Source organism: Peromyscus leucopus, chromosome 2 (genome assembly GCF_004664715.2).
Source record: "Peromyscus leucopus breed LL Stock chromosome 2, UCI_PerLeu_2.1, whole genome shotgun sequence".
NCBI lineage: Eukaryota > Metazoa > Chordata > Mammalia > Rodentia > Cricetidae > Peromyscus > Peromyscus leucopus.
Window position 1 is genome coordinate 111,646,011 of NC_051064.1, and position 21,308 is coordinate 111,667,318.

Genomic DNA, 21,308 nt, shown 5'->3' on the forward strand with positions numbered 1-21,308 from the left:
TTCTGAACTTTATTTTCTTACCTATGGTTTCAGTTACAGTTGTTAACCTTCTTTTTTTTTTTTTTTTTTTTTTTACCTTGATCTCCTGTGCATTTGGGAAGTTTTATATTGATTTTTTTTAAAGTAGTATAATTATTATTTTTTTCAGGAGTACTTCTTTGATTCAAGAGTATTAACAGATGGAGAACTGGCTCCTAATGATCGTTGTTGCCGTGTATGTGGAAAAATAGGTCACTACATGAAAGATTGTCCCAAAAGGAAAAGGTTGGCAAACAATTTTCTATCAATTTTATAGAGAAAATAAATATAAGACTAATTTGTATTTATACTTTTACTCAGAAATGATTTAAGTATGAAAGTTAAAATTTTAAGTTCAAGGGTTTTAATTGGATCATAAGTAAATAAATGTTCATTTGAATGGAATTTTGTAACATGGAATTTATGTTCAGTGATGCCTTATAACATTTGTTTTTTTATTCATTCAGTTTTTAGTTTTTTAATAGAAATGTTTATTGACACATTATGTGTTTGGAACAGCTGGGAACAAGAAGAAGGGGAGGACTTCATAGTCCTCAAATAAGGACAAGCTCGCAGTAAAAGTAGGATAAACTGAATCCTGGAAATAACATATTGAGCTGCATCTGTGTATTATGTAAACTGAGAAATACATGGTCTCTGAACTGCCTCAAGATCTGTCTGTGCGTCTAGATATGGTTGCACACACTTTTAATTCCAGTGCCTGAGGCAGAGGCAGGAGGAGGATCTCTGTGAGTTTGAGGTTAGCCAGTTAGGGACAACCAGAGCTAATGAGACCCTGTCTCAGACTGCAACAACAATAAAAAAAAAAAAAAAAAGAAAGGAAGAAAAGATATATATGGGTTCATGCTCTCCCAAATTCACATGCATATTCAGTAGACGGGTTGAGCACCTTTCATTTTCAAATCTGGCTTAATAAAACATCAGGAAGTTTTTGTTTTTTTTTTTTGGTTTTTCGAGACAGGGTTTCTCTGTGTAGCTTTGTGCCTTTCCTGGGACTCACTTGGTAGCCCAGGCTGGCCTCGAACTCACAGAGATCCGCCTGGCTCTGCCTCCCGAGGGCTGGGATTAAAGGCGTGTGCCACCACGGCCCAGCATACTGAATTTTTTAGTGTGGCTGGGCATGGTAGAACAATCCTTTAATCCCAGCACTTGGAAGATAGGGACAGGAAGATCTTTGACATTGAGGCCAATGGATTCTACATAATGAGTTCCAGACCAGCAAGGACTATATAGTGATACCCTGTCTCAAAAATAAACAAATACTCTTATGAAATGACTACGATACTTAATTTTTGAAGTATGATTTAGGTATGTTATAGATGAAAGTGTGTTTCTTTAAAAAAACAACATAAAACTGTGTGTGTTAGTCCATTTGTCATTGTGTATGGTTTAGTTTGTTTTGTGAATCATCAGTTTATAAGTTCCTGGCTCCACATTATTGGTATCAGCAGTTTACTGTTTAGACTAAAGAAGAAAGACAGTGAAGAAGAGAAGGAAGGCAATGAAGAAGAAAAAGACCCCCGAGACCTGGACTCCCGAGACCTTCGGTGTTTCATCTGTGGAGATGCAGGACACGTGCGCCGGGAGTGCCCAGAGGTCAAACTGGCCCGCCAGAGGAACAGCAGTGTGGCCGGTAAGTTTAAATCCCGGACGCAGTTGAGAGGGAGCAGACCAAGGCTGTTGTTGTGCATGCTAAACACATGGTTTACTACTGAGCTACAGCCCCAGTACTAGTGTACTTTGTTTTGGGGACAGAGTTTTGCTATATAGTGCAGGCTGGCCTCAAACCTATGATCTTCCTGCACCAACTTCCCTGGAATTGCCCATATAAATATGACCTGACTTCAGGTATTCTTTTTTAGTTGATCTGGCCTAGGGGTTTAGCTCAGTGAGAGTGAAAATTTGCTATGTACAAGGCCCTGGGTTTGATCTCAGCTTGGAGTTGAGGTAGAGCAGTGGTACATATCTTTCCCTAAAATAATCATTTAAAAGTTCACTTTAGTCCAGTCTTTTGAGAATTCTTTGTCTGCTGCTTATGTGTTTATTACTCTACTTTCAATAATCAACATCAACCTTATTTCAAAAAATATAGCTTGATAAAATCAACAAACTTGAAATTTTATGACACTGGAGTTTAGGGTTGTAGCTCAGGGTAGTGCTTGCCTAACATGTGAAATCCTGTGTTCAATCTCTACTGCCACAAAATAAATACCATTAAAGTAATCTTTAGTTCATTGATTTGTATTTATTCACTACTTTTTCCTGTGTTGTTTGTTTGTTTGTTTGTTTGAGTCAGGGCCTCATAATGTACCTCAAGCTGACCTGGAATTCACTATGCAGTTCAGATCTTGCATTCATAGAAATCCTTCCACCTTGGTGCTTCAGGCCTTGAGATTTTAGATGTAAAACAACATGCCTGCCAGCTTTTTCTGTATCTTTTGACCTTTTTTTTCTGTGATGTCTTCTCTCAGCAGCCCAGCTGGTCCGTAACCTTGTCAATGCTCAGCAGGTGGCTGGTTCAGCCCAGCAACAGGGTGACCAGTCCATAAGAACTAGACAGTCTTCAGAATGTGTAAGTACTGTGCCTTTGAATGAGTTTGACAAGAAGAGAGCCATTGTATCTGACTCTTCACAACTTTAATTTTGAACCCCTTTTCACATCTTTTCCTAGCTATGAAAGTGTACCAGAAGCCAGGCACTGTGTAGTACACTGACTGGTAGTCCCTAATGTCTGGAGGCTGAGGCAGTCTGATGGTTTGAACCTAGGACAACCCTCATCTCCCACCCCCAGGACAGGTTTTGTCTGTGTGGCCCTGGCTTTTTAGAACACTCTTGTAGACCAGGTTGGCCTCCAAACTCACAGAGATCCACCTGTCTCTGCCTTCCGAGTCCTGGGATTCCACTACTGGCTAGCTTTCCTAGGAACTTCTTAAAGAGGGAGGGAAAAGATCCTGAATTTGTTGTTCATATTTCCCATGTGCATTGTTTAATTTCAATAGAAACATGAGACAGTTTACATTATTATTAGTTAAATGAATGAAGATTTAATTTCTTGCCTAAGATCTACTAATGGATAACTAATAACTTGAAATCAACTTGAACCCACATTTTTGTATAAGACTTATGCTCTAATTATTTTTTTGTGTTGCTCCTAATTTTTTTTTGTCATTTGCCTTTTTCTTGCCTGACTTTTCTTTAAGAATCTAATGGACATTATTTTTCTGGTGTCTAACAAAGCAACTCAGATCTAATTGTGTCTAGAATGCTGTTTATGTTTCTTTCCAGTACTATAGATTTGCTTCTTCGTCCAGTGTTTATAGCCTTAATGTCTGTCTCTCAAAGTCTACTTTTCTCTCACATTTCTTTTCTTTAAATTCTATATCCAGTTAGTCACCAAGCTCTATTGCTTCAGTTTTTCAAAAATAACTCATAATTGGGGCTGGGGTTGTAGATCAATTGGGAGAGTGCTTGCTTGCCTAGCATGCACAAGGCTCTGGGTTTGATCCTAGAGCACTGTATAAACCAAGCATGGTGGCACACCCCTGTAATCCTAGTACTTGGAAGTTGGAGGAAGTAGGAGGATCAGAAGTTCAAGGTCATCCTGTGTGTTACATAGTGAATTTGAGGCCAACCTGTGCAGTATGAGCTTAGAAAAACAAAACAAAATAAAGTCCTTGTTTGGGTGTTGTGATTCCCAACCTTAGTATACTACCACTCAATTGAGAGGCTGAGGTGAGCAGATCTGTGTGAATTCCATGCCAGCCTTGTCTACATGGTGAATTCTAGGCTGAGTAGGGCTATATATATAGTGAGACTTTTAAATAAGTAATAAGTAACTAATCCTTACAGTTCTTTGCTTCCCTCTATCCCTGTATTGTAGTCTCAGGACTGCTGAAGCACAGTTAGCTCTTTTTTTGTTCTGTTTTGTTTTTTGAGACAAGGTTTCTCTGTGTAGCCCTGACTGTCCAGGAATTTGCTCTATAAACAAGGCCAGCCTGGAACTCAGAGATCCATCTGTCCCTGCCTCCTGAGTGCTAGGATTAGAGTCATGTGCCACCATGCTGGGCTTTATTGCACCCTTTTAATTAATCTCATCAGGGTTTTTTTTTTTTTTAAATTTTTTAAAAATTTTATTTAGTCTTTCATTATTAAATCAGAATAACTGTTATAAATTGCAAATTGATTATATTTCTGGTTTGGTTCAAATTTTCAGCAGGTTTGCACTGCTCTTGTATAAATTATATAAACTATGGGATAGAAAAGACACAGGAGCCCTCATTGCCTTGTTTCTGTTCAGTTCTTAAGCCTCAGATATGTGTAGGCAGATTTTTGTTTGGGCTGTCAGCTCACAAAAAAAATGACATGGAGATTTATTATTAATTATGAGAGCTCAGCCTATAGCTTAGGCTTGTTCCACTAGTGTGGCTGGAGTTGTCCTGCCTGGCCCACAGTCAGGACAAATCTGTCACCCGCCAGTCCCACAGCCGCTCAGACCCAACCAAGTAAACACAGAGACTTATATTGCTTACAAACTGTATGGCCGTGCCAGGCTTCTTGCTAACTGTTCTTATATCTTAATTAATCCATTTCTATAAATCTATACCACATGGCTCGTGGCTTACTGACATCTTCACATGCTGCTTGTCATGGCGGCGACTGGCAATGATTCCTGCCTTCCTGTTCTCTCAATTCTCCTCTCTGTTAGTCCCTCCTATACTTCCTGTCTGGCTACTGGCCAATCAGTGTTTTATTTATTGACCAGTCAGCAACACATTTGCCATACAGAACATCCCACAGAACACTACTAGCTCTTATAACTTAAATTAACTTACTTATATTAACCTATGTTTTATCTTGTGGCTTTTTACCTCTCTTCTGTCTTGCACCTCCTGCTTCCTCTCCACTGGTGTCTCTTGTGCCTAGACTCATCTCCTCTTCATTTCCCTATGCCTGGAATGCCTGCCTAACCTGTTTCTGCCTAGCGATTGGCCATTCAGCTCATCATTAAACCAATCAGAAGGCTCCTTGGCAAAAACAGTGTACAGAAAGATTATTCCACAACAGATATGTTATCCTCTTACCTGTGTATTCTACTACTAAACGTTGAAATTGCAGTTACCTTAAACAGTTCAGTGTTTTCGTGCTCTTAGACTGTCAGACATGGTGTTTTCTCTGTATCCTCTGACTTACTAGATTTGCTTCTGTTTACCTTTTAGTCTCAGTTTAAAGGTTATGTCCTCTGGAAAACTCCTTGATCTCTATATTTCTTGAAAAGTGGAAGTTAGTTTTTCCTGTTTATCATTATATACTCTAAATCACTTTTTTTTTTTCTTTTGGGATAGTCTCAATTTGTAGCCCAGGCTGGCTGGCAGGGAAACAGGATCTTCTGACTTTATCCTCCTGTCTGCTCAAACTACAGATATTACACACTACTGTACCTGCTTGTACAATCATAGTAATAATCATACTCTGTTGTGATTACTTGTATAATCTTTCTGTTCCCTGATTTCCCTGCTAAGTAAATTTTTAAGCTTCATGAAGGCATACACGTTAGCGTTATATTTTAAGTACTTAGTAATAATGCCTAGTACACACAGTTGTTCAGGGAATTGAATGAAAGTGGCTGTGAGTCATTTATATATTCATTTCTGGTTTACAAAGGAAATATTTTGTTCATGATGGGAATGATGCCTCTCTCAATCTCAATCTCTCTCTCTCTCTCTCTCTCTCCCCCCTCTCTCCCTCCCTCTCTTCCTCCCTCCCTCCCTTCCTTCCTCCCCCCCCCAAAAGAGAATTTGAGCACCTTGGGAAAAATTTAACCTTCATATAATAGGCGATTTTATTATTTGTTATTATGTATCATATAGTTCTGTATATGCTGTTTAAATGAAATAACTGCTCTTATGTTTTAATCTTCATTTTAGGAAATTAATAATCTTGATTTTTAGGAAATTAAGATGTTCGTAAATTAATTTTTAAATTGTCTTTCCTTTTTCCTGCAGTCTGATTCACCATCTTATTCTCCTCAGCCCCAGCCATTTCCACAGAATTCTCCCCAACCACCTGCTATTCCCCAGCCTCCTCCATCCCAGCCCGGATCCCAGCCTAAGCTTGGCCCACCCCAGCAAGGAGGCCAGCCCCCTCATCAAGTTCAGATGCCCTTGTATAACTTTCCTCAATCACCACCAGCTCAGTATTCTCCCATGCACAGTATGGGATTATTGCCAATGCACCCCCTCCAGATCCCTGCCCCATCCTGGCCCATCCATGGCCCAATGCTCCACTCTGCACCTGGCAGTACCCCCAGCAATATTGGCTTGAATGATCCCAGCATCATCTTTGCACAGCCTGCTGCCAGACCGATGGCAATCCCTAGCTCTTCTCATGATGGACACTGGCCTCGTACCGTGGCTCCAAATTCCCTGGTGAACAATGGTGCAGTGGGTAATTCAGGTAATTTTCCTTTTTTCTTCTTTTATATTTGGCTGTGGAAAGGTTGAGTGGTTGGTATTATTGTTTGAACCTTAGGTAACAATAGAAGTAAGATAATAGTTGTATTTATCGAGAATATAGAATTTAGAATATAGAATTTAGAATATAGAATTTAGATAAAAGTAAACAGTGTAGATTTTACATACTGTCAAGATTGAAATCTTGTCTGCCATTTATTACAAGGTCTTGACATCTCTATTCATTTGTTTCATCTCTACAATAAGGATATGAATAGCATCTAACAAGAATGTTAAGAATATTAAATGAGCTAATACTTGTAAATATTGCTTTTTCTTATTGTTTTCCTTTTTTTCGCATTCACGTTATTTGGTGTAGGTATTATTGGCACTCATTTTATAAATGATAAAATTGAGAGCCTGCTGGGTGTGGTATTGTAAACTTGGCAATCCCAGCACTCAGGATGATCAAGACCGGACTGGGCTAAATGAAACCCTGTCTCAAAGAACAAAAGAAAGACAGAAAGCCAGGTGTGGTAATGCATTTGAGGCCAGCTTGAGCTATGTGAGATGTCTCCCCTCCCCCACCTCTAGGGTGAGTGGAATGAAATTGAAGAAATAACTTAGCTGTCATCAGTTAATTGTTGTAGATTCAAGATTTAAACTAATGAGGTCTGTTTGGTTTGGTTTTTACTAATCCTGTGCTCTACAGTGAGGAGCAGTCCATTATTTTGGTCCCTCCCTTCTCTTCCTCTTTCTTTCTTTTTTTTTAATTAATTAATTTATTTATTTATTATGTATACAGGGTTCTGTCTGCATGTATCCTTGCAGGTCAGAAGAGGGCACCAGATCTCATTACAGATGGTTATGAGCCACCATGTGGTTGCTGGGAATTGAACTCAGGACCTTTGGAAGAGCAAGCAGTGTTCTTAACCTCTGAGCCATCTCTCCAGCCCCCTCCTCTTTCTTTTAATTGGGAGAGGCATAATAAAAATGTTTTAATGTACACTTATGCACAAAGGTTAGGAGAAAGAAAGACACCCAGAGCAAAGTAACACACACCTAACATGGGTGTGATAACACTGCCTGTGGGGAACCAGCCTCAAGGCAGCACAGTGTTTGAGAGGAACCCATGGTGTTGGTGAAGCTAAGACTTTTCTATCTGAGGGTTTTTAGGGAAAGAAAACACACGTTCTTTTAAATGGTTCCTTTCTTTATTCTCTCATGTCTTTTTACAGCTTATATATCCCAACAAAGCTCTTACAGGCAATACAGGAGTCATAAACAAGTTGCATTCCTAGATAAAGACATGACTGAAAACAGAGACATCCTGACAACTCTCATGAGCAAACAAGGAACATAGTTTCTCAGCCTACTCTTTTTAATTGACAGGCAGGCTGTAAATTGTAGTTATAAAGAATCAATTACTTTATTATCTATCTTGAGAGGTAATCTTACTAGGAATTTTAAAAGACTCATAAACCTAAACTATTGAACAGCCCAGAAAACAAGAAAATTGTGTCTTGATACCCTATACTTTTGAGTGTAATAGCCGCTTTTGACCTGATACCCTGAATATTCCCAGGCAGTGAAAAAGCAATTCAACTAACTCATGACTATGTAAACATTTGTAACTAACACTCTATAATCAGGAATCATAAATTCTGAATTCTCTTTAGGTCTCTAAGATGCCTGGTGAGTACATCTTACAAAGAGAGCTAAGCCAGAGAGCTAAGGGTGCTGCAGATTCAGGCTACTGTATATATTCTAATATCAGTTCAGCTGGCACTTTCCATGATACTGTTACCAAAATGCCCAAAATTTAAAGTATATTTTCCGTCCAGTGTGTAACCTCTGATTATCCAAGAACATCTGCAGCCCTCATTTGGGGCTACAGAGTCAAATTATTTTCTGTAGCCTTGAATAGTCAGAATTTATTTTCATAAATTGAGGTCAGATATGGGTGCAAGGAATTAATCATTTGCCAGCTAACAATAATTGTGCTGTTTTTGTATTTGCAACTTAGCTAGACAGTACAGTTGTGTGTCCTTGTGAACTAAAGATTGGGAATGTTTATCTTAAAAACCATTAGTAGGCATCTGGTCTAATCTGAAGTTATTTTGAAGCTTTGTATCAGCTAGTGTACTCAGCAATAAAATTAAAGGAATTTGAGCCATTTTGGCTCCTGGACTCAAATGTTTTCCTAAATCAAAATTCTGAGCTGTGATCTAAAGCAGATCAGAAGTGACTCAGAGGCCTTGTTGGACAATAGGCCTTAGCTATGAAACATATCCTAGTATTTATTTTTATTCATCTAAACTCAGTTAGACAATGTAACTTTAGGAGGAAATCATCTTACTGGCAATCCACAGGCACAAATGCCCAGTAGAGCAGGATGTTTATGGGATAAACACGTGACAATACAGGAAATAGGTATTCCCCCACACCCAATTCAACTAGTGTCAGATACCAGAGAAAGATAGCAGTAGCGAGTGTGCAAAGGCACACACAGCAGAAGCAAAAGACATTGTGGGGTCTGTATTCTCGCAAGCCTTGCTTAAACTAGATATACCCGTCAGAGTTGTTCTTCTGGTGGGCTGACACCTGGACTTCAGTTACCACCTGCTGTTCCTCTGACAAGGTCACAGGCAGTGTGGGCTTCTCAAAGCAAAGCTGTAGAAAGGGAGACATACCCAAGTGTGGGCATGGGCTCCTCTAGAGAATGTCACCCCCTTCCCCCGTCTTTTTGTTCATTCTCTTTACTTTCTTTCCCTTTCTACTCCCTTCCCCCTTCTACCTCTTCCTTCTGTATTACCAGGTGGCCTTGAACTCAAGGCAGTCCTCTTAGCTCGGCCTCAGTTCTGCTGCCCCATTGCTTGGATTACAAAAATGTGCCACCATGGCTAAGGGGCAATACATTCAAAAAGCAAAAGATAACTGCATTTAGTAGAATTAATAAACAGTAGTTGTTTCTGATATCTGAATAAATACACATATTTGAGACATACAATAATAAACAATTTTAAAGGTTACCTACTATATTACTAAAATGTTATAATAATTCTTGCCTATTTAAAGTAGTGTATTTGCTGTATCTGCTAATTTTATATCCAGCTTTGTAGTGATAACTATCTTCACCTTAAATACTAAGTGGGAAATTTCAAATGTACAAAATGAGAGAGTGAAATACCACCAGTGAACTTAACAGTTACCAGTAATTTGCTCCTTTTTTTTTTTTTCCTTTTTCTTTTTAATCTGACCCCTTAACCACAATTTTAAAATAAAATCTCAGACAGTGGACTAAAATTGCTTTTAAACTTCAATTTGGGGAGGTGTGGTGACTAAGTCAGTAAACATTCTGCCACCTAAGCCAGATAGATCTTGGTTTCCAAGATCCGCATGGTAGAAATGGGAACCAGGGCAAGCTGTCTTTATCACCTCCTCCACACGTATACTGCGCTGTGGGTACTGGTGCACACAGTTAATACAGCCTGAGCTACAGTGAGGCTCTGTCTGAAGACACACACACACACACACACACACACACACACACACACACACACTTTTTCTCTTGTTCCCTTACCCCACCCCCACTCACAGATACTCTCACCCAACACCTACATATATACAAAGTTAGATGGGACCAACTTGTTTCCTCATTGATTTTTTTTTTTTTTAATTTAATGGTGTCTGTTATTATTTGTAATTATTGTTTTTTTTCTTCTTTTTTCAAGATTTATTTATTAGGTATACAGAAGAGGGTGCCAGATCTCATTACAGATGGTTGTGAGCCATCATGTGATTGCTGGGAATTGAACTCAGGACCTCTGGAAGAGCAGTCAGTGCTCTTAACCTCTAAGCCATCTCTCCAGCCCTATTTGTAATTATTGTTAAGGCCCACAATTTCACTACTAGTTATAGAGTCTTTGTGATTTTTCTACTAGGAACTTTTTCCTATTAGCTGCTTAATTATTCTTTTTTTTTTTTTTTAAGATTTATTTGTTTATTATGTTTACAGCATGTTTGTCAGCAGGCCAGAATAACGAACCAGATCTCATTACAGATGGTTGTGAACCACCATGTGGTTGCTGGGAATTGAACTCAGGACCTCTGGAAGAGCAGTCACTGCTCTTATCCTCTGAGCCATCTCTCCAGCCCTCTGCTTAATTATTCTAAAGTATAGTTTGCATAGACAAGAACTTTTAGATGAGGTCAGTCGTTTTTGTTTGAGTTTTATTTGATTGTTTTTGAGACAGGGTGTTACTGTATAACATTGGCTGGCCTAGAATTTATTGTGTAGATGAGGATGGCTTCTAATTTGAAGTGATCCTCTTGCTTCTTTTGGGATTACATAGGTGTACCACCACATGTGGCTCAGTTCTTTCCATTTATTAATTTTTTTTTTTCAAGACAGGGTTTTTCTGGGTAACACTGTCTGTCCTGGAACTCACTTTATAGACTAGGCTGGCCTTCAACTAAGAGATTGACCTGCCTCTGCTCCTTGAGTTCTAGGATTAAAGGCATGCACCACCACATCTGGCTCCTTTTATTAATTTCAAAGGAACACTAGAGATATTTCCAGTGAAAAGTTTTGTTTGGATTTTCCTTCTGGTGGTTTTAAGAATTGAACCTACATGGCTTGGGCATGGTGGCACACACCTTTAATGCCAGTATTCAAGAGGCAGAGGCAGACGGATCTCTGTGAGTTTAAGGACAAGCCTCTACAAAGGGAGTCCTAGGACAGGCAGGGTGGTTATTACAGACAAACCCTGTATTTGGGGGTGGGGGGGCGGGGATCGAACGTAGAGTGCATGCATGCTAGGCAATTACTGTACCATAGTTCTATCTCCAACCCAAAAGTATGTTATCTCTTAGAGAAGGTACAATGTAGCTGGAAGTTTTCCTGTGTCCCGCAGCTGCTTGGTTCCAAATAAACATACATGGCTCAGGCTTATTGCTAATAAGCTCTTTTATCTTAAATTAACCCATTTCTATTAATCTGTGTATTGCCATGTGTCTCATGGCTTTACCTATGTTCCATTACATCTTGCTCTCCCAGCAGCCCCCAGCATCTGCCCTGCCTCCACCTTTCTTCTTCCTGTATCTTTGTTTGGATTTCCTGCCTGGCTGTAACCTGTCTTGCTATATGCCAAAGCAACTTCTTTATTAACCAATGGCAGCAACACATACTGACAGCATACAGAAAGAACATCCCACAGCAGTAACTCTAACCTGTTTGGAATAAAGTAAATGGAACTCTGGTTTCTAAGACCAAAGACATTTATTACATGTATGCTATGACTGTCAGTGAGTTATAAAGACAAAACCTGTATTTTGTCCTTTGGTAGATTAGTTCACTTTTTTTACAAGTACTTTTTCCAGGGGCTGGAGAGATGGCTCAAAGGTTAAGAGCACCGACTGCTCTTCCAGAGGTCCTGAGTTCAATTCCCAGCAACCACATGATGGCTCACAGCCATCTGTAATGAGATCTGGCACCCCTCTTCTGTATACTAAATAAATAAATAAATAAATCTTAAAAAAAAAAAAAAAGTACTTTCTCCAACCTGCCATTGGTGTATCTTTGTTTCAATAATAATGAACTAATTTACAAAACATCTTGGAAATCTACCGTATTGTCTCTTACCCAGGTTATAAAAGTGGTTGCTTCTACCTGGGATGTCTTCCATAACTTCTAATATCCATTTTCATACCTCTTGCCTTGCCCTAAAGGTTTCTTAATTTATATCACTGTCTTCAAGAAGACTTTGAATCTTGCCGATCTTGTCCTCCAGTTGAATTTCATCTTTTGTCTGCTTGTTTTCTTAGTATTTATATCACAGCACTTTTCTAACTGTGTTAAAAATCATACTTGTGTGCTTAACCCATTAGACTGAACTTGCTAGTGCTGTGACCGTTTTTAACACAGTCCTCCTGTTGTGGTGACCCCCAACCATAAAATTGTTTCATTGCTACTTCATAACTGTAATTTTGCTACTGTTATGAATCATAAATGTCTGATATGCAGGATATCTGATATGCAACCCCTGTGAAAGGGTCATTCAGCTCCCAAAGATGTTGTGACCCACAGGTCGAGAACCACTGTCTAAGCCTTGTTATTCGACTAAGCCTCTGCAGTATCTAGATTAGTGCCTGAAAATATTAGATGCACTATTTATGTTCTATATTAATACTACATGAAAACTCAAGTGTTTGGTTTATAGGAATACAACTCTATATTAAAGGTAAAAATATTACTGTGTTAAAGTAGAAGGACTGAGTGGGACTATATTAAATTGAAAGTTAGGAGATCACAAATGCAATTGCCCACCAATACAATTATGTAGTCAAGCTTCGAAAATTTAGGGAAATTGCAGAGGTCAGTGTATCCCAAGTGCAGTGGATGAGCCTGAAAATTGGGATTTTATTAGAGTGGAAGATTATGTAATATTTTTGTTGTTGTTGTCTGAAATGAGGTCTATGTGTAGTCCTGTTTCTTCTGGAACTCACAGAGATCCACCTGCCTCTGCCTCTAGACGCCTGGGATTAAAGGCTTGCTCTTCATTTTTAAAAATATCTTTGGTGAGATATTAATGTTACATATTTGGCTGTGAAAACTGAGCAAGGGAAATTGAAGTATGTCCTTAAAAATACCTTATTTTGCTAAAATACCATTTCTCAGTTGGCCATGATGATATTTAATTCTCATTTATTTTGCAAATTCTGCTCCCTTAACTTTAGCTCTGTTAATTGTAATGTGACTTTTTAAACTTGTAAACCAGCCTTTTCTGATTGCATCCCAAAAAGACTTGATTATGAAAATATAGCAAATACAGGCTTTTCCATTCTCTATGTCCTAACAGGAGTCTAAGGTTAGAAATGTCTTTCAGTTACTTTCTGACATATTGTTACCTGAGGGAGAAAAACAATTAGAAACACCCAGTTTTGGTGGGTACTGTACTTTGAAAAAAAAAAAATGTACCTTTAAGACACAAACCAGACTTGGTTGAGACTAGCCACATACCTGTGCAAGTTTACACACACTATACCTCATGTTTGGGGGTCAGAGGACAACTTTCAGGAGTCCGTTTTCCTCTTTCACCGAGAATTTCTGGACTCAAGTTCAGGCTGTTGGGGAAAGTACTTGTATCCACTTTGCCTGGATCCAGAGAAAGAGAGAGTATGTGTGTGTGTCTTCTTGTTTATTTTCCAGAGCTTGTGTTAAGTTTTCTTTTCGATCATCTTTTACAACCTGAAGTTCAAAAAGGAGCCATCGTAATTTTCAGAACTGTGATTTGAACCTATATATGTTTGGTTCCAAAACCCAAGTTTTCAACCACAGTACCTTAACGTTTTTGTACAAGCTTCTTCCAGTCCTGAGATTCTGGCCTAATTGACATTATCATAATGGTAAAAACATAAATTTTGTAGCATGATGTATTAAGATTCTTTCAGATGTGTATCCCAATCTACCTGACCCATTTCTTCATCTTCCTGTTTGTTGGGGTTGTTGTGTATGTGTTGTTTTTGCTTTTTGAGACAGGGTCTCTCTGTGTAGCTCTGGCTGTCCTGGACTCATTGATCCTCACAGTGATCTACCTGCCTCTGCCTCAAGTGTTGGGAGTAAAGGTGTGTGCCACCATGCTCAGCTTGACCTTTTCTCCTTTGACCTCTTGATCCTGAATGTTTCTAGTCCCAAACTTTCTTGCCTTTTATACATTCTTCTACCTAAAATGCCCATTCTGCCACTTTTGTCTCTTCGTTAAAATTCTGGTTAGTCTTTGTAAGAAAACCTCTCCCCTTCAAATTCTGCATTAGCCCTATTTGGTATAACTGACGTATTATTGTATACATCATGTACACAAGTAACTTGAACAAATAATAATGCTTGCTTCTTTAAAAGAACTTTGATATCTGAATTTAACATAATACACAGTTGATGGTAGTTATTCAGTATGTCTCTGGAATGAAGGAATATTTGAATTAGTTAACTAGTATTATAAATGTGGTTTTCTTTTTTTGTTGGAATGCAGAACCACGCTTTCGAGGACTGACTCCTCCAATTCCATGGGAACATGCACCACGTCCCCATTTCCCCCTTGTCCCAGCTTCGTGGCCTTATGGTTTGCATCAAAACTTCATGCATCAGGGAAATCCAAGATTTCAGCCCAAGCCCTTCTACGCTCAAGGTACCAGTGCTTACAAATCAGTTATCAAGCCGGGTGGCTATTATTCTAAGCTGGGAATCTCAGTGGAGACCAGAATCTAGGAGTAACATTCATGCATTCAGTAAATATTTAACACAGATATTACATTATGATTGATAATAGTAGCAAAAGTACAGTCGTGAAGTAACAATGAAAATAATTTTACAGTTGCGGGTCACCACAACACAAGGACTGTATTAAAGGATTGCAGTATTAGGAAGGTTGAGAACCACTGTTAAAGAGTGAATGGCAGTACTTTGACTATGGTTGGGTTTTTCTCTTGAGCAGAGATCTAGAGTTGAGGAAGCTCTGTCCGTTATAGAAGAATTTGCAGGTTTTCTGTGTGGGGTTTCTTTCCCTGGTTTCTTGTGTGTTTTTGTTTCCTTTCTTCTTACACTTAGATTTGCCTCCTCCCTCCAAATGTTTTGTCATGCTGCTTTTATTACATGGATGTTTTAAGTGCTGTATGACTAGTTACAAATTTATTTTAAGGGGTTGTTAGGTAAGTAGGCACAAGTCTTTGAGTCTACTGTCTATGTTATTTCCAGCAGACAGATGTGCTGCCCGTCGCTGTAGAGAGCGTTGTCCCCATCCACCAAGAGGAAACGTGTCGGAGTAATGCCAGCCCACAGCAACCAACCAATCCTGCTGTCTCAAGGGTATCCGTACCTCAGTGTCAGTTACACTCAGCAGAAAAAGTGACATTTAAGGAAAGCAAAACAAATCAGGTCCTGATTTAAAATTTTAACACACGTTTAGATAGCTTATTTAAATTCTAAGACTGTTTTTAAACACTGTATTATTTGTATATAAATATGAACTATAGTTTTTACTGGTATCACTAAAATGAGTGATACAAATTTCATCTATTTTATTACCCTATTTTTAAGGGAATTTTATGTTTTGTTTAATCTTGATGAATTGTATAAAGAGAGAATTTAAAAAATTACATTCTTTATTTTCTATTAGCTGTATTCATACTTTGGTTGCTTCAGACTTTATATATATTGTTCTTAAGGATTAGGAAAGGATTTCATGTGTTTTAAATTTGTCACTTCTATTCTTTACAGAACCTTGTAGTGCCAAAAACTTTTTAAAAGGTAAAAAAAATAAATAAATAAAATTACAACATAAAGATTCAAAAAAAAATTTCTTTTACATACTTGTATGTTGAATATATTCAAACTTGAATGGAAAGTTGCTTTTGTCTGTATTTGAAGTTCTATTTTAAGTTAATAAATCTTTTTGACAAGAGTCAAATTTGGTTAATTCATCTGGTTTAGATGATAGGAATACACTGTAATAATGGAAGTATTTTACTCCCAGTGACTATTCTAAATTAGACTTAGTTGTAGAGATTGAAAGGTCTTTTCCTTCATTTTATTGGATTTTTACAACTACCATATGGAGGTGATAGGAGCAGATACTATGTCCATTTTATCACTGAAAATGAAAACTGGAAAACAGAACAGTGATGTGAAATACAAAGGTAGCAATGACATGCTACAGTTTGACTTAAAGTTCATCTTTTGAGGGCTGGGGTTGTAGTTGAGTTGCAGAGAGCTTTCCTATCTTGTACAAGACACTGAGTTCAATCCCTAGCAATACCTTCCCTCCAGCCCATTCCTGCCTCCTGCCCCTCCTCCAAAATCTTTTAAAAGGAAAGTAGAGGAAAAACAATTTCTTAGTGAAGAACTAGTATGTGCCAGACTGTCCATTCAGAACCCTGTGCTGCTACCTGGGAAGACACTTGCCAGGATGGTGACTGTTTATCAATACTTGTGATCAGTCATGAGCCCTGTAACTGCTGAGATGTATTCTGAAAAATACATCAATGGGTGATGTCATTATTGATCAAACATCGCCGTTTGCTTAAACTTAGATACTGTCAATCAGTTTATTTGGCTTCTTGTTGGAATTAGCAGACACAGTAAACATGAGATGTGTGAGGCTGGCTGCTGGCAGAATATATCATACCCTTATAATAGTAGAAATGCTCTAACTATATAAAACATACTATTATGAACTATACAGAATTGTGGGTGCTGTACCATTTTACAACTGGCAGTACAATAGGTTTGATACACCAGCTTCACCATAAACCTGTACTGTACAGGTAGTTCTGAGATCGCAACACCCGTTGTAGGAATTTTCAGCCATGAAGTTAGTCATTAAGCAAGATGTTACCATAAAGTGTATGGTATATTGAAATTCAGACTTGAGAGAGTAGTGGCATATTTTGTTAGCTATTCCTTTTACAGTGAGCTATTTTTTTCTATTATTTCCTTCAATTAGATTTGCCAACTGAAACTACAGATGTTTGCAAAAACTAATAGATTGAAGTTTATTTTTAAGGATAGGGTATTATTTTTGTTCTGCTTCCTCACGTGTATATTACTTAAATAAGAGACTGTTTGGGCTCTTGCCATATTTTCTACTTGACATTTGTAATATCCCTGAAATGCAGGTGGTTGAGGTATCCCTGCCATATTTACAGGCCCAAGTTAAGAACAGGTATATTTACTGTTGCTTTTCTTTCTTTTTTTTTTTTTTTTTTTTTGGTTTTCCGAGACAGGGTTTCTCGGTAGCTTTGGAGCCTGTCCTGGACTAGCTCTGTAGACCAGGCTGGCCTTGAACTCACAGAGATCCACCTGCCTCTGCCTCCCGAGTGCTGGGATTATAGGCGTGCGCTACCACCGCCCAGCTACTGTTGCTTTTCTACATTACAGAATCAGTATCATTCAGAACCTTAAAATGGAGTCAGCTCTTTTGTTAATAATATACCTGATCCCCTGTACTTTTGTGTTAAAAAACAACTTGGAGCATCCTGCAATCCCAGCATTCTGGAGATGGAGGCAGGAGGATCAAGAAAATTAAGGTCTGTCAGGCATGATGGCATACAACTTTAATCCTAGTGCATGGGAGGCAGAGACAGGCAGATTTTGAGTTTGAAGTCAGCCTCATCTACATAGCAAGTTTCAGGCTAGTTGGGGTTACATAGTGAGAGCTTGTCTCACACAGTCAGCAAGAAATTAAAAGTCATCCTCAATTACAGAGATTTCCGTGCCAGCCTGAGCTACAAAAGCCTGTCTAAAAAAATAATCAATCAATTAAATAGTAAATGAATAGAAGTTAAGTCATCCTCAATTACAGAGATTCTGTGCCAGCCTGAGCTACAAAAGCCTGCCTAAAAAATAATTAATTAAATAGTAAATAAATAGAAATTAAGTCATCCTCAATTACACAGATTTCCATGCCAGCATGAGCTACAAAAGCTTGCCTAAAAAATAATTAATTAAATAATAGATGTTTTGTAAGCATTCAAGTATTCAACCTGGAGATTAAGAGGATGATACTCTTTTCACTGTTCTTTCTGCTTTTGTGTATAATTGAAGTTTTTATTGGAAACAAACAAACATTTAAAAACTCCAACAAGGCAGTATGCTGGGAGCGCAGACCCCCTTTCCTGAATTTTAACCCACATTTCACTGCTTTGACAGTGTTCCATTCACTAATTCTGAACATATCTGCCCTTCCTTCAGAGTTTGCAAAACTGTGTTCTAAGCTGAGGAATAGAATATAATTTGCACAACAGCTCAGTTTTGCTTGAAAAAGCAGTTAATAGTACAAAAAATGATCAGTCATAGAGAACACATACACACTCTTAAAATCATAATTATTTTTAGATACCATTTGCATGCCATTTGATGTGGAGGCAATTTTACCAATACCCATGAAGATTATTGAAAATCAGCCAGAAGGTGGTGGTACACACCTTTGGTCCCAGCACTTGGGAGGCAGAGGCAGGGGGTGTTAGTGAATTTGAGGTCAGGCTGGTCTACAAAGTGAGTTCCAGGACAGTCAGGACTACACAGATAAACTCTGTCTTGAAAAACAAAAGCAAAACAATTAAAATCACACTAATAGCTGCATGTGGTGGCACATACCTTTAAACCCAGTACTTGGGAGGCATAGGCAAGTAGATCTCTTTCACAGCTAGCCTGGTCTATACATCCAGTTCCAACCTAGCCAAGGCTATATATGAGGCCCTCTCAAAACACTTTAAAAAAAAGGTAAAGTGTGTAATTTGTTCAGTCCTCTTCATGCACACAATTTTGCTATCTGTAAATTTTCTCCTGTAGATAAAATACATGCTCTTTATGCTCTGTTTGTAGATTACTCTTCTAGGGATTGAGTAAAAGGATGAAAGGTTCTTAAAATTGTTAATGATGCCTCTATGTTGGGAGCACAGATGCCCTGAGTCTAAGAGGGTGTTCAATCCCCTGAAGCTAGAGTTCCAGGTGATTGTGAGCCCCTTGAAGGGCTAGGAACTAAACTGAGAGCCTCTGCAAGAGCAGTATTCACTCTTCACTGAGCCATCTCTCCAGGCCCAAAAGGATAAAAGTTCAGTTTCTACCTGATTGCCTTCCATAAAAAATGGTTCCCAGATAAAATTTTATAAACTTCCAACTCACTTTTCCTTGTAAATGATAATGTGGATGTGTTTACTGAGAGAAAGAGTGTTAAAGGTTAGGGCTTGCATGATGGCTAAGCAGCCAAAGTGCTTGCCTTTCCTGATGAAGAAGATAGGAGGCCACTGTTTATTTCATGTATTACTTGTGTGTGCACACAAGACGATTAAAATATAAAACAGTAAAATCCACCAATTAAGAATTCTATTATTATCTGGTGAACTTCAATCATCCTAGCAAATTATCATACATGTATATGTACAAGACTTTATAAAAGTGTGCTTATGTGCTATTTTAACAACTACAGCAAGTTGGGGAACCGATGCCTGTCTCCTGGGCTAGTGAGGCACTTAATTATATATAGGAAATTGATTTCACTAGACTTAGAAGACGACTAGGAAATTGAAACAGCTACTGTTTTCTATACAAGAAAGCCTAATTTCAAGATTACTCACAAAGCTAAGAAGAGTTATGTAAAGCACCAAAGAGGCAACTTTCATTATCCTAGCTTCATGGTTCTCTTCGAAGTCAGTATGCTTAATATAAAAAGAAATGAACAAAACCTTTTCTTTTCATTTGTATTATTGTATATGTGGATGCATGATGCATGTGATAAAGATCCAAGGAGTGGCATGACTTCTCTTTCCTTCATATAGTACCCAGGAATCAAATTCAGGTCATTAGGCTTGGTGCCATTTTCTAATCTTTGTTTAAAACTCATATTACACTACTGAAGAGTAACAGAAAGAAGTTAATGAGGTTACATTGGGTTGCTCTATTACAAGCCACTAACCAAGTCTGCCACTTATTTCTCTCTGAAAACTTATCTTCCTTAATTTCTTTAAAAAAATTTATTTATTTATTATGTATACAGCATGTATGACTGCAGGCAAGAAGAGGGCACCAGATCTCATTACAGATGGTTGTGAGCCACCATGTGGTTGCTGGGAATTAAACTCAGGAACTCTGGAAGAGCAGTCAGTGCTCTTAACCTCTGAGCCATCTTTTTAGCCCCAACATCTTCCTTAATTTCTTAATGTTAAGATCATTGTGTTCTTTGTAAGCTTTTAAGGAACTGGATTTCAATTTGTGGAAAGTGAAATCCATTTAGTGGTTTAAAAATGTTAATTACAGGAACCCGAACAGTGGCTCTGTGTTTAAAAGCATTTGGTGTTCAGTCATGAGTTTGGACCCCAGCACTCATGTCAGGTTACTCACAAATGTCTGTAACTGCCAGGTTTAAGAACCCAACACCTTTTTCTGGCCCCTGTCGGCACCTGCACATACACTTGCATCTACACTAAGAGACATGCACATACACACAAATCTTTTTTTTTTTTTTTTTTTTTTTTGGTTTTTCGAGACAGGGTTTTTTTGTGTAGCTTTGTGCCTTTCCTGGAACTCACTTGGTAGCCCAGGCTGGCCTCAAACTCACATAGATCCACCTGGTTCTGCCTCCTGAGTGTTGGGCGCCACCACCGCCCGGCCACAAATCTTTCTTTAAAAAATCTTAATAATAAAACTAATATGAATGCATTTTTCACAATTTGTTTTGTTTCGTTTTCCAAGACAGGATTTTTCTGTGTAGCTCTGGCTGTCTCGGAACTGATTCTGTAGACCAGGCTGATCTGGAACTTAGAGATTCACCTGCCTCTGCTTCCTGAGTTCTGCGATTAAAGGCATGTGCTACTACCGCATGACCTGCATAATTTTTTCTTAAAGCCTGTTTCAGTACAAAGAATATATGCATGTGTATAATTGAGATGTAAAACATATTTATTTCTAAGACTATGTTGTAAAGCTACCATTCAAAGGCCTCATGAAATAATAGAAGAAACAGATGACAGAAATCTTTCCTTAAAATGTCATCTCTGTAATTCTGTGGTTTGTCAAAATGGTCTCTAATATTCAACATGTCCTACTCACCCTTATCTCCTTTGTTCTAATTAAGTAGTAGGTTTATTATGCTTCTTGCTGCCCTTGATCCAGATTCCACCACATCTAACGTATACTTTAAAATTTGGAAAAGTTTCTCTTAAAATATTGTTGGGGGCTTTTTGTTATAGGTTATTGTTACTTAAATCTACCTTAATATTAAATTGTTTTTCAACTGATGATACTTTGGTTGGCCCATGGATCATGTA

General features: G+C 38.3%; 1 protein-coding gene across 7 annotated transcripts in view; it reads left to right on the forward strand.

The window, feature by feature from the left end:
• The window catches only part of Tut4 (terminal uridylyl transferase 4), a 113,976-nt gene extending 98,030 nt beyond the window's left edge, over positions 1-15,946 (forward strand). The window contains exons 25-30 of one of the 7 annotated variants that reach the window (XM_028888620.2): positions 149-264; positions 1,488-1,672; positions 2,511-2,611; positions 6,042-6,492; positions 14,519-14,674; positions 15,241-15,946. In XM_028888620.2, the coding sequence (XP_028744453.1) occupies positions 149-264; positions 1,488-1,672; positions 2,511-2,611; positions 6,042-6,492; positions 14,519-14,674; positions 15,241-15,311 (1,080 nt within the window). In that variant the 3' untranslated portion in view covers positions 15,312-15,946. The remainder of the gene's footprint in view (positions 1-148; positions 265-1,487; positions 1,673-2,510; positions 2,612-6,041; positions 6,493-14,518; positions 14,675-15,240) is intronic. The other 6 variants (XM_028888627.2, XM_037202790.1, XM_028888644.2 and 3 more) reach the window with 6 other exon arrangements.
• Positions 15,947-21,308: the final 5,362 nt, after the last annotated feature.